The sequence below is a fragment of the Sinocyclocheilus rhinocerous genome, unplaced genomic scaffold, assembly GCF_001515625.1.
Source record: "Sinocyclocheilus rhinocerous isolate Xijiao unplaced genomic scaffold, SAMN03320098_v1.1 scaffold33, whole genome shotgun sequence".
Taxonomy (NCBI): domain Eukaryota; kingdom Metazoa; phylum Chordata; class Actinopteri; order Cypriniformes; family Cyprinidae; genus Sinocyclocheilus; species Sinocyclocheilus rhinocerous.
In genome coordinates, this window is record NW_015657591.1 from 350,489 (window position 1) to 364,841 (window position 14,353).

General features: G+C 38.8%; 1 protein-coding gene across 3 annotated transcripts in view; it reads right to left on the reverse strand.

Annotated features, from left to right (window-relative positions):
- LOC107721405 (bifunctional heparan sulfate N-deacetylase/N-sulfotransferase 1-like) overlaps positions 1-14,353 on the reverse strand; it is a 118,702-nt gene that overhangs the window by 26,884 nt on the left and 77,465 nt on the right. For all 3 annotated transcript variants that reach the window (XM_016529401.1, XM_016529405.1, XM_016529402.1), the window contains one exon: positions 3,097-4,046. In XM_016529401.1, coding sequence (XP_016384887.1) covers positions 3,097-3,642 — 546 coding nt within the window. In that variant the 5' untranslated portion in view covers positions 3,643-4,046. The remainder of the gene's footprint in view (positions 1-3,096; positions 4,047-14,353) is intronic.

The following is a 14,353-nucleotide window of genomic DNA, read 5'->3' on the forward strand; positions in this document are numbered from 1 at the left end:
ATATATATATATATTTATCAGTCTGGCGAGTAAACTCAAAAATTTACTAGCCAATGGCGATTCAATTGCCAAGGTGTTCGTAGAGGGCTGAAATAATACATTTAAAATGTATCATGATAATTATCAATATAGATTGATATGAGAAATTGTATCATGATAATTTTTTCTGCCCATATCCCCCATTCTGTGATCAGTTCTCCTTGCGCCTTATTGTCAAATACACACACAGCTGTCAAAATGTCCATCGTATGGAGTATCTCACGTAAATACAGTCGGTTATGGCTTAAGTGAACGTAAACAGGTGGGTGAAAACCGGATGTGTGTCAGTATATTACATTCATATATATATATATACAGTCGTGTGAAAAAGTGTTGGCCCCCTTCCTGATTTCTTATTTTTTTGCATGTTTGTCACTTTAATGTTTCAGATCATCAAACAAATTTAAATATTAGTAAAAGATAACACAAGTGAACACAACATGCATGTTTTAAATGAAAGTTTTTATTATTAAGGGAAAACAAAATCCAAAACTACATGGCCCTGTGTGAACGTACCATGCAGTGGAAAAGCGCCATTAGATATCATCAAATAAAATTTCTCATATCGTGGTCATATATCAACCCACCCCCCGTATTGAACCATGAGAAATCTGGTCACCCTACCATTGTCCATACCTACTGTACTCATGGCTGTGATATCATTTTTGAATAACCTATTTTACCAGCTTAGACTTTGAGTTGAATTAAATTCAGCACAAGTTTCAGGAATGCAACCTTTTTGTAGTTAGAAATCGGAAATAGCATATTTCATAAATGGTCTGGAAGCACCGTGAAGGACATTTTTTATATGGCCCCTTTAATACAGCAGCAATTTATTGCTTCCTTTACTCTTTAAGCTGAAGATAACTAGTGCTCTCCTGAGTTAGATGCCTTGTGCCTTGTGGTACTATGAGTGTTTAAACACTATCCATACTCATCTGCATGCAGTCCACTCTTCTCTCGGCCCAGCTGACCCAGTGAAGCTGGATCAATTGGTGATAAACTGCACACTGAGTGGAACAAACACAATGAGCCTTACAATTTGGAGAGAGGCCTTCACACCCTGCTCATCTCTTAACACAGCCATTATTCTGCCACCAGAGGTAGCAATGGGACCCTCTGGAGAGATGCATTGTCCACAGGCAATGCCAGATGAATCATGCACATTTTCATCTGTTTCTTTTCACGGCAACACACTGAAACAAGCTGAAACTTCAAGAGTGGGTGGTGATGTCACTCAGCACTTGGAGAATACGGATGGGAGATTTTCACATACCAGTGGCCTTAATCAATATCTTCCCTGAGCCTCTCCCTCTCTCCCTAATCCCATCTTCCGGTCTCCATTGTTCCAGCAACACTTGCAAGCCAAAGGCTCCTTCGAAGCTTATCAGCATTTAACTTACTTTGACACTTAACAATTCATGAACCATGTTAGATAATTAGTCCAAGCCCAAAAAAGCTGTTAAAGAATTGTAGCCCAGCTTGTTGGCTACTGCCTACATAGGCAACTGCTTTCTAAGGGAGGCACTTCAAAATTTCATAAGTGACTCAGCACAGGTAGTAACTCTAAGGAGAAATTAATTTCAGGAGTTTGATGTTAGCATGTTGCTAAGCTAACAATACACTTCTCTAACAAAGTAAATAAAGTAAAATACAGCAAACAAATATTGGGTAAACAATCAATTACGTTTATCAATAATCTTTGCCACTAAATGAAATGAGCATACTTAAAATCAAAATCTCTTGACTTGCCCATCATGAAACTGAGATGTAGTTTGCGTTTTCACAAATGATACATGTGAAGCAGCTATAAATTAGTTAAGAGAAGGTGGCTTACCTTCGTTTACCAAAAAGAAAGTAGCAGCCTTCACGTCAGGCAACTTATTATGCCTTAAAATGCTAGGTAGTATTGGTAGGCAACTCACTATGTTTTAAAACAGAGCTAGTGAGTTTAGTTGGAGGCCGGAGAATTAATATGGCCCCTAGAGATTATACCAACTCAAGTGCTGGTTAGGAAAACATAAGGGTTTATTCCAATTATACATTGACTCTATGGAGTCCATGGATTAGGTTAGAAGACTAATATGAGGGCAAACAAGAGCTTGAACCTGTTGATGCATGCAAGCATAACTAAAAGAACTGCTGGTGTCCACTGTGATGCTTCTTTGTGCAACTCTTGGGAGATAAATGCATTTGGCATTGACAGGTGCAAGTCAAGGCTTGATGTGAAGGTAATTATGCATGTTCCATTACTGGAATGAACTGGAGGTAGTGCTTCTTCACTCAAGAGGACAAAAAGGTTTGGTCCGCTGAACCATGTACCTTCAGGGTCTGTTATCAGACACGCTTAAGGCTCTCAATCAATGAAATCCAGCAAGGCAAGGATGTTAACTGCCTGGACAAGAAAACAGCATTTCCAGCCAATCAGGGATTGAACTGCTCCTGTTAGTGTGTAAACAGAAGAGCCTGGGGTAAAACAGCTTTGAGGAGAATCGGAGCAGCCTGAGTCAATAAAAATTAACAAGCGCAAATTTCATGCGGTTCCTTTTAAGACGTGTTGATGTCCTCGCCCTTCTGCTGCAGGCAAGCGAGACTCTAACAGTCTCATCAACTGGGTTAACCTCCACTAACAATTAGTGTGCCGCACTCAAGCTCGTGAGGGTAATAAAAGCGGGCCTGCCATAGGCAAACAATACATTAGAACTGGGAGAGGAGGTTTACAAGCTGGCAATGACAGGCAGCAATGAGTAATAGTCAAATGTGCAGACTCTAGTGTCGATTATTTCATCGGACTGATTTTGAAGAGCAGCTCCCCCATAGAACAAGAGCCAATCAACAAGGACATTCTTGTTCAGTAATGTGCTATTACTGCAATATTTAGCATAATGCCCCAACCTCCCTCTGTTGGCAATATTTCTGCAAGCTAACATCTGAATCAGACTGTGAAATGTCAGTTGTAAAATCGTTTAGAGCAAGGTGATTGACCCACTGGAATTAAGAGAGACATTAACACCCATTAGTAACACTATTTGCTGTGAAAGGTCACAAATGGCTCACCTTGAAAAAGCCGATGATGCCAACGCCATACTCCACACAGTACTTGTCCAGCAACTCTCTATTCCAGGCATCCAGGTTGACATACTTAAGAATGTTCTCGTAGATGACAAGTGTAAATCGACCCCGGTTCTTGTCTGTGAGTGTGGGCATATCGCCCTTCCCAGGTGCGATCTCGGTCTGGTATCGAAATCGCCCAGATTCCAAGATGGCCACGATGTCCTGGCCCAACTGGGAATACAAGCTCTCCACGAACACCAGAACCACAGGGTCGGTTCGAGACATGTCTGCTGGCTTGGCGGTTCTGGCTGGCAGCACCCTTGCTGACGGAGGGGAAGGAGTCGCCCGGGGATCTTCCCAATCAGCAGTACCTTCTTCTGGGACCACCACACCTCCAACTCCTGCGGGTTCGAGCTCCCGTTTAACGCCATACAAGAAATAGGCTGAGATGAGGACACTGACCATGCAGAAAATGAAGAGCAGCAGCAGGCTGGTCTGCAGCGTGAGCTGACGGAAGAGCCGTCTCACACGTCCACACATCAGCATCATCACCTTACAACCACACCAATCAGGATAGACACAGTCCTCTATTTACAAGTCTATTGTATGTTTTTTCCAAAGAGACAAAATAGATGGGTTGAAATTGGGCTTCTCCGTAAGGTATGCGCTCATGTCACCATTGCAAAGGGTGGTGAGACTGGGTTGGGCAGGGGACGGCATGGGCGAGGTGGGCTTCCACTCTCCAGGAAGGGATGTGCACTGCCCCCACATGCACCAGCGGCCCCCTGCCCAACACCTCTTTGCCCCTTCTCTACCCTCTCTGAGCCCTTATCTCCTGATCCCGTGCAGAAAAGATTCTGGTTTTTGGACTTGTTGAAGGTGGCTTCTTGTTCTTTGGCACTGGATGCTCTAGACAGATCATACCCAGAGCATTCTAGCCTCCTTGAGTTCACCTAAAAAGAAAAGGCATGAATTTAACAAAAGTACAAATGCAAATAAAGCAAACAAAATCAATGCAATCAATGCAAAAATATCTACTCCGCACCATTTTAGCTATAAATTCTGTTACTTGTGGACCGAACACTAAGGTGCAACTATGTATTCAAAGGCAATTAATTCTGACTAGACCAGACGAAAAACTCTTGTATTACCCCTCTCTGAATTTTGGCTGCAAAAGCCAAACCCACATGATGCCGTGGGAGCCCTACAACCTGGGTTTCTTTTCACTGAATACCAAGAGCGTCTAGAGAGGCATTTACAGAGGCAATGCCAGGATTACGGGATAATGGAGGCGGCTTGTATTGATTAGTAAGGGCTTTAAAAAGTGATCCTCACTATCCTTCATGCACTTCAAAGGGCAAAAGTCATTTAATCTTTTCATCTTAAATGAAGGGTTTAGCGCAAAGTGTGGCACAGGTGATTGAGTCGAGTAGGATTCAGATTAGCGCTAACCAAGTAAAGACCTCTGCAGAATGAGGACAGAACTAATGGCGATTGCAGGAAGTTGTATTGAAGGCTAAAGGTGATGACAGTCACGAAACGAATGGCAAGTGTGAAAGGATCTTGCAAGAGGGATCATGAAAGTATAACTTCAGATGTTATCTAAACTTGACAAATATTCCTTATGCAACTTTCAAAGACATCCTGAACTACAGAAAAACCCATTATAGACAAAAGGACAATAGAACATTTTAAAAGGCAGTAAACATGAAAGTCAATTTAAAGCCATTACCTGGGTTTCTTTTCACTGAATACCAAGAGCGTCTAGAGAGGCATTTACAAAGGCAATGCCAGGATTACGGGATAATGGAGGCGGCTTGTATTGATTAGTAAGGGCTTTAAAAAGTGATCCTCACTATCCTTCATGCACTTCAAAGGGCAAAAGTCATTTAATCTTTTCATCTTAAATGAAGGGTTTAGCGCAAAGTGTGGCACAGGTGATTGAGTCGAGTAGGATTCAGATTAGCGCTAACCAAGTAAAGACCTCTGCAGAATGAGGACAGAACTAATGGCGATTGCAGGAAGTTGTATTGAAGGCTAAAGGTGATGACAGTCACGAAACGAATGGCAAGTGTGAAAGGATCTTGCAAGAGGGATCATGAAAGTATAACTTCAGATGTTATCTAAACTTGACAAATATTCCTTATGCAACTTTCAAAGACATCCTGAACTACAGAAAAACCCATTATAGACAAAAGGACAATAGAACATTTTAAAAGGCAGTAAACATGAAAGTCAATTTAAAGCCATTCACATTAAGTAGACACCTAAACAAACAATACGACTGACATTTACAGACATCTACTATGCTCAAGGGCACTGTGGTTTTAGGTTTTGTTCACTTTCAAAGACATCTTCTCAAAAGATGCAGAGTTTATACATACATGCATGTCACCAGTGGCCTACATGTTGTTTAACTAGAGGGAGAAGCACACAATGGGCGTCTGAGGAAAGGCTGAAGCGAAGCAACAAGACACAACGTGTCAGAGAAGCAATACAGGTCAATTTTCAAAGGCATCACAGACTCACTTCATGTATGGGTTATGTGAAAAGGGAGACTAGAACAAAGAATCAAAGCCTTGCAGGGGTTCGGGGATAAAAATGCATGAATACCGCAAAAAAGGGAAAGACACAAGAGCATGCCTTCAACAAGATGATGAAGGGTAAAAAAGTCTTGACAGAGAAATAATAGAGCCTTAGAGAAGGCCATTTTATCATTTCAAAAGGCTGCTGGGAGTACATATAAAAATCCAGTCATATTCACAATCCTGAAACACAGCTGTTGACTCTCCTGTCTGCTTGTGTAATCCAAAATCCCCATCAGGAATTTTAGGTGCCGGTGCTGTTAAGAGAAGTACATGAAGTGTTTCAGCTGTAGGGTGGGGAGGCATTGGGTTTTATAAAGAAAAAAGGCAAATCTAGGCTGCATTCCACAAGGGACACTCAAGAATAATGTTTTTGCACCCAGTAGCTCCACATCTCCTTTCCTTTACACCAGGATTACTCTCAGGCCACAATACCTGTCACTGGCCTCTCATTGTGTCTGGCAGAGGAACGTGAACAGCCATCAGTGTGTCGTCAGAGGTCGGATTACAGTCAAAGAGCTTTCCTATTCAGAGCCTGGTTCTTTAATATGCAGAAGTCCGGACTAAAGACGGCTGAAGCAGCCCATTGTGCACTGCATACTCTGAACAGCATGACTCAGATGACATGAGGCAAGAGAGCCCACACCCAGAACAAAATTCTAAGGATATGAAATGGCTTTGTAGCAGGTGAGAATAGGGGAGTTTTATGAGGTGATAAAATGAAACTAAATTAATAAATACCAGTATAAATAGTAAGTATTCTTATAATATTATTAAATAATTAATTGCAATTGATATTACTAGAATATTAAAAGGAACAGTTCACCAAAAAATGAAATTCTGTCATCATTTACTCAGACTCATGTCATTCCAAAAGTTTATGCAATCTTTGAAGAACATTAGGGTCCAACAAACTCTATTCAATTTCATTGTAAGGACAAAAACAAACACTTTTAAAAAATATTTTCTAAAAAATTATTTTATATTTCACAGAATGTCATACAGGTTTAAAAGACACGAGGTTGAGTAAATGATGACAGTATTGATTTTTGAATGAACTTTCCCTTTAATTAGACTAAAGGTCATGTTGTAGATGTTAAATGAACATGTGATGTGCAGTCACAGGTAGGCTATATTGTCTTTTTTTCTGTCTAAAAATGGAGACAACTGGCGTTAACATATTTTGTGACTATAGCAAAACAAAAATAAAGAAATAAACAAAATGCTGATAGGTTAAAACAAGAACAAGGGATGAAAAAAGGTGCTGAAACGAAAGTGTCAAGACGTGGAAAAATAAGGACCTTGACATTTAGAAACCCGTCGCCATCTCACCCACGCCAGCAAGTTTCTTCTGTCCCAGATCTTTCCTTCCTTTTTTTTTTTTTTTCCAGTCTCAAAGCCCAACAGACGTGTGAAAAATGCACCCTGCCTGGGAGTCACAAAAGCCATTTTCTGATGGCAGGATAGCTTCCATAACACTCCCTATCTCAAGGGCACAGCATACCTTCATTCCCAAAAGCTCACACTGTACTGTCAGCTCTGGCTCTTTCAAATCCTGTGGAGTGTTGGTTGGATTGTGAGCCCAGACAATGCTTGACAACTGCTATATTTCAAAACACAGATACAAAATGTACGATAAAGTTAGTTTAGACACATTATAATGCCACCGATTGCTGCCGAAGTGTTGCAATGTTTAAGATTTATGTGCTTCCAGTTATGAGTGCAATAAAACCAGGAGACTGGAAAACAAATCAGAATAGCGACGTCTACATGATATCCGGAATTGATCGGCACCAAATAAAAAAAGTTGTAGGTCTGGAGTGGAAAAAGCAGGGGATATCAATATACACAGGTGATTTTGAGGGATCTGCTGACGGGAAAAAGATATGGAACCATCAAATGTTTATCTGCACTGTCTCCTCTTTCTTGTTTTATGTCAAAGCAAAGCGATGGTACAGATCTGCTGCTGGAAGAATGGGACGATAAAAAGGACGACATGCTCGAACAGCTTCGAACACCAGGGCCGCATTCACTGCCACTCAGAGACACAGGACACTTCCTGGAGCAAGTGGTGTGCATCTGCGTGCCAGGACAGCAGGACAATAGCTGGCCGATCGCCCTGGGCAGCTCGACTCACAGGACTAGTTTCTAGAGCTTTAACCGCAGGCAGACCTAAAAATCAAAAGAACCCCTCCCAAATTGGTACAATGCAATTTAACGTTCACAATGACGGACATTGTTTGTAGCACATGATGATGACGGTGGCTGCTGTGGGGTCCGTTCCTGCTCATGAATGGAAGTAGTCAGACTGAGACTAATGCTGGCTCTGACCACCTCTGTTCTGTTACAAACTCGGCCTAAACCCACAATAAGAGCAATCCAAGCCTGAATTTGCCTGTCAGTGAAATATCTGGGTATTTCATAAAAAGAATGAATAAAACATGTTGTACTTGTCATCACGCTCAGCTGATGCCGAAAAGAAATATGTGCCGTTCTGTTAATTCATGATATGTCTTTATAGAGCACAGAAAGAAAATAGAGAAAAAAAAATGCCCAAGGAAAAAGCTAAATAGTCTAATTTGTTAGAGAGACAAATCACCAGCTGCAGGTCACTGGGAATGAACTCAGCCTCAGTAGATGAGCAACATTCAAAATGTTGTTGACTTCAGGATGATTGCGTCTGTAAAAAGTGGGTAGTTGTTGAAAAATAAAGTGCAATTCAAAAGTTTTTTCTTCTTCTCTGTTACAGTTATGGAAACTTATTTTTTGCCATGGAATGATGATATAAAATGGTAATTGTGACTTTTTACCCCACAATTCTGAATTTTTTTAGCGATTAATCATTGCCCAGCACAACATAATTTGTATTATCTGTTATAGCAATAAAATAATCTGTTTTAATAAAAACATTTAATAAAATATCAATGTAATATAATTATATTTATTTTGAAATTCCATGAAATAACAATTAAACAAATACACAAATAACGTTTTGATTTATACATTAAGTAAATTTTAAGTAAAGTAAATTTTAAATATTTTAAATACATTTTAAGGTTTATTTTTACATTAAATGTATAAATGCATGTAATTTTTTCTCAGAAATAAGTATTTCCTAATTTTGCCACCAATAATAACAATAATAATAATAATAGGTGTCATTTTCAATTGACACCTAATGAATGAATCACAAATTATTAAATATCTTTTTAATTTTAGTTTTTACATAATACGTTCACTTATTATTTCATAAGGTTTCTTGCAACCAAAACAGTTAAATTGTTTAATTTGGCGTATGTGTTCAACCTAGAACCCAATTACTCTGGCTGTCTGCACTACTGTACCTTTAAGACTTGTATATGTAAATGAGGCCTGTTGTGATTGGCTAATCTTCATTTCACTTGATGTGTCATGAATCAGTCATTTTAAATACTGCAAATCGATTAAGGCATCACAACATTATAATGTACTGTATAAAAAAGCATATGGTACTGATGTATTGAGAATGCCAATGTTCATATATCAAATTATATTGATATATCAAATATTCTCAATATATCAGCACCATATGCATTTTTATGCTGTACATTATAATGTTGTGATGCCTTAATCGATTTGCAGTACTTAAAATGACTGATTCATGACACATCAAGTGAAATGAAGATTAGCCAATCACAACAGACCTCATTTACATATACAAGTCTTAAAGGTACAGTAGTGCAGACAGCCAGAGTAATTGGGCTCTGAGTTGTGATGTCATATTGATATTTCAGAACAGCGCTTTTTTAGATGGAAGTATGCCTATGTATTACATCAAACTCAGATTTCAAAAGAACTAGGAAAGTCAATTATATGGCCCCTTTAAAACTACCATTAACAAAATAAATTTCTTCTGTGGGAATATTGCATGTTATGATATCAATATTTAGGCCTAGATCACACTGTTTTTGAGACCTGAGGGGATTACGCACACAGCTTTCATGTCAGATGGGTTCAAATCAAGCCAATAGCCCATAAAGACGGAAATATGTCCTCTTCTGCTAGTGTGGCATCCCATATTCGTTATTATTAGCTATTTATTGACTATAAATCTGAAAGCAAGAATGTGCTTTGAACACACTGGCAGTGGGAATTGCTGGCTCTCCCTTTCAGAAAGATTTAGATATTTCTCACTAAACATGGTCTTTGAACTTTGGAGGCTTTTGTTTGCATCCCTTTGCCTTTGAAAAATTAAGATTATAGCCAATTGTCTCCCCACATCTTCAGTTTTGGGTTGGAGATTAAATTATAAATTATTATAATATAAATTCATATATAAATGTAATGCTACAAATGAATATAATGCCACTAATGCTTCAAATGTGTATGTCCCCTTACAAGTGTTAAAAGTTTCTATTAGTGCTTTGTCAGATATTGAATGAAACTGGATAAGACTGATGGAGAGAGAAATGGACAGTCAGAGAAACAGAGCAAAAGATAAAGAGGCTGATAGGATGAGAGCAAACAAGAGCTACATAAAAACAAGTTTCTCCATTGAGCAGATTGCTTGGTTCAAAGGGTAAACACGCCACTGGGACAAATGGTTGGTAAACTCCTCAGGGCTTCAAACACTGAACTGACAAACAGCATTAGATGCCCAAAGGGCCTAGACACAGCACAATCTGGAGAAGGTCGGGGAAGTGTAATCCTAAATCCCTAATCCTGTTTATCTGGGCTGGACCAAATGTGCCAATGAAAATGGCAGATGAATGAGCATCGAGTGGACGACGTGCAACCTGAAACTTTACTGCCGACAGCAAAAAAAAAAAAGAAAATAAAAGGCTCCGCAGATCAGTTCACAGTTCAAGTCAATTAAAGGCCATTACAGAGAGGGCACAAATATGGGAACGCAGAAGCCAGACAGCAGAGCAGTGCAGACATACCTCACAGACAGGTATCACCATAACCAGATTTCAATTTAGTGGCCAATCGCCCTTAGAAAATTCTGTTTAATGGCTTGATACTGATGAATAAACAAGCGTGAAGTCTGAGGGGCTCAAGAAATCTTGACAGATGCGGAATACTTGAGATGTAAGGACTTCGCTGTCTGTGGTGGCAGAAATGGAGGGGACACTCGAAGTCACTATTATGTATGAAGGCACAGTGGAAGCAGCAGAGAGCAACAAATCAATCTTCCCTGCTGGCGGCTCCAATCTCAAGGGCACTCAGTCTCCATCAGAAGACTGCATTTGCCCTTGCCAGGCCAGACGGTGTGTGTGCCGAGCTCCATCCTGTGCGCTCTCACACCCGCCATCCACACACACACCAGTTTTGATACAACTGTACTGGTAAACACTCCTGTCTGACTGCACACAGTGTGCTGCCACCGTTCTGCTGCCGGTGCCAAGCTCGAGGACAGGCTGACCTGCCAAAAGATCCTTCCCCACCCCACGCACAACATGGGCCGCATTCGGCTGTATCTGTGCATCCACCGCACTGCTGATCTAATGTCCATCCTAATCAGTGAACTTAATCTCCTGTTTCACTGGGACTGCACTGACCCCGAGAAACCGGACAGCAAAGACATGCTATTATGCGCCCAACCGACCGTCTTTACCACAGGAGAAATGGGATTATGGGTAGGGAGGAGGCATGTCTCCTAAAAATGAGGGTGAACAGTGGAGCCCGCAGGCTGTTAGGATAACGGTGTGGACTCTCAGAGATTAAAAGAAACACAAGCTAGGGCTCTGACTGCATGCAGGACCAAAAAGCTCAAAATTAAAATAATGAACAAGTAAACTAAAAAAAAAAATTTTGAATCATGAATTTGAAAATTCATGATTTGTCCATTAGATGTAATAGGAAATAAACATTATTTATTTATTAAAGTAGGCAACATTTGGAAACATTTTTATGCTAGCGTTGTAAAACTGTATACTTTTAAAATGTTTTATACTAAATATGTTTAATCTTTTTGTATCATTTTAGCAAATTGTACAATAACAATTAATTATTTTAAACATTTAATTTATACATTAATATTTTAGATTTTTTCATTACAAAATTACTGTAAAATATTTTTACAATTTAAAAATAATTAATTAAAAATAAATTTTAATATATATTTGAATGTACTGTAAAATGTATTTATGTTTATCTTTTTTAACACATTTTTTTCTGTCACTTTTCATCAATTTAAGGCATCCTTGCAGAATAAAAATGAATATATCATAACTTTTGTACACACTATGCATACTGCAGTTATTAAAACAGATATGAATTACAATATAAATTATTAAAATAAAGATGCAATTTATTTATTTTGAATACTTTATTTTTTTAGTCGTTCATATGACTGTTGCTTAAACCATTGCTGTGACAGAAAATGTCCCCCCAACAAAAGAAATTACCATTATTATTAACAATCCATAAGCAATCATTTTAGCAGGTGTCACCCAAATGAGCCTACAATCATGCAAAATTAGCTAATTACACAGAGTCTGGGCAATCCTCGTGGTAAACAAACAAAAAAGAGTGAGCAGAATATAAACAGCAACTAGGCAAATGGATGTTTTTCAAGACCAATTAGACACTTAGTGCACATGGATGAATCACAGCAGAAGAAATGGGGCCTACAGGGGTCCTCTTTAGAGCCCGACCGATATGGGTTTTTTGGGGCTGGCGGCTCCAATCTCAAGGGCACTCAGTCTCCATCAGAAGACTGCATTTGCCCTTGCCAGGCCAGACGGTGTGTGTGCCGAGCTCTATCCTGTGCGCTCTCACACCCGCCATCCACACACACACACACACACAAGTTTTGATACAACTGTACTAGTAAACACTCCAGTCTGTCTACACACAGTGTGCTGCCACCGTCCTGCTGCCGGTGCCAAGCTCGAAGACAGGCAGACTTGCCAAAAGATCCTTCCCCACCCCACGCACAACATGGGCCGCATTCGGCTGTATCTGTGCATCCACCGCACTGCTGATCTAATGTCCATCCTAATCAGTGAACTTAATCTCCTGTTTCACTGGGACTGCACTGACCCCGAGAAACCGGACAGCAAAGACATGCTATTATGCGCCCAACCGACCGTCTTTACCACAGGAGAAATGGGATTATGGGTAGGGAGGAGGCATGTCTCCTAAAAATGAGGGTGAACAGTGGAGCCCGCAGGCTGTTAGGATAACGGTGTGGACTCTCAGAGATTAAAAGAAACACAAGCTAGGGCTCTGACTGCATGCAGGACCAAAAAGCTCAAAATTAAAATAATGAACAAGTAAACTAAAAAAAAAAATTTTGAATCATGAATTTGAAAATTCATGATTTGTCCATTAGATGTAATAGGAAATAAACATTATTTATTTATTAAAGTAGGCAACATTTGGAAACATTTTTATGCTAGCGTTGTAAAACTGTATACTTTTAAAATGTTTTATACTAAATATGTTTAATCTTTTTGTATCATTTTAGCAAATTGTACAATAACAATTAATTATTTTAAACATTTAATTTATACATTAATATTTTAGATTTTTTCATTACAAAATTACTGTAAAATATTTTTACAATTTAAAAATAATTAATTAAAAATAAATTTTAATATATATTTGAATGTACTGTAAAATGTATTTATGTTTATCTTTTTTAACACATTTTTTTCTGTCACTTTTCATCAATTTAAGGCATCCTTGCAGAATAAAAATGAATATATCATAACTTTTGTACACACTATGCATACTGCAGTTATTAAAACAGATATGAATTACAATATAAATTATTAAAATAAAGATGCAATTTATTTATTTTGAATACTTTATTTTTTTAGTCGTTCATATGACTGTTGCTTAAACCATTGCTGTGACAGAAAATGTCCCCCCAACAAAAGAAATTACCATTATTATTAACAATCCATAAGCAATCATTTTAGCAGGTGTCACCCAAATGAGCCTACAATCATGCAAAATTAGCTAATTACACAGAGTCTGGGCAATCCTCGTGGTAAACAAACAAAAAAGAGTGAGCAGAATATAAACAGCAACTAGGCAAATGGATGTTTTTCAAGACCAATTAGACACTTAGTGCACATGGATGAATCACAGCAGAAGAAATGGGGCCTACAGGGGTCCTCTTTAGAGCCCGACCGATATGGGTTTTTTGGGGGCCGATGCCGATACCGATATTAGGGTGTAAAAAAGACCGATACCGATATATCGGCCGATATTCTTTATGTGTAGGCTATATTATAGTACAGTATAGTCAAAAGTTTGGACACACTTCCCATTCGTGTGTCCAAACTTTTGACTGGTACTGTATATAGAATACAGTATATAGCCTACATAAACAGAATATATATACATAAACACATTTTTTGCAATGATAACTCAAATGTGGTGATCAAACACTTACAATGATGTGACAACTATGTAATGGAGGCAGGGCATTTAATAATTTAACAACAGTTTATTCAAAATGAGTCTGACATCGGTGCACTTAACAGTAAACTTCACTTCACATATTATATATAACTTCAAAATCACAAATAGAACAATATATATATATAACTTGAATTAAGAAATTAAACAAGGTAACTGTGTAGGGCAAGCAAGCTACTGCCAAACCAACAGGGGCAGGTTTATGCAGGAAGCACAGCTTTTCCAAATGTAAACATCTAAAATGAATATATAATAATAAT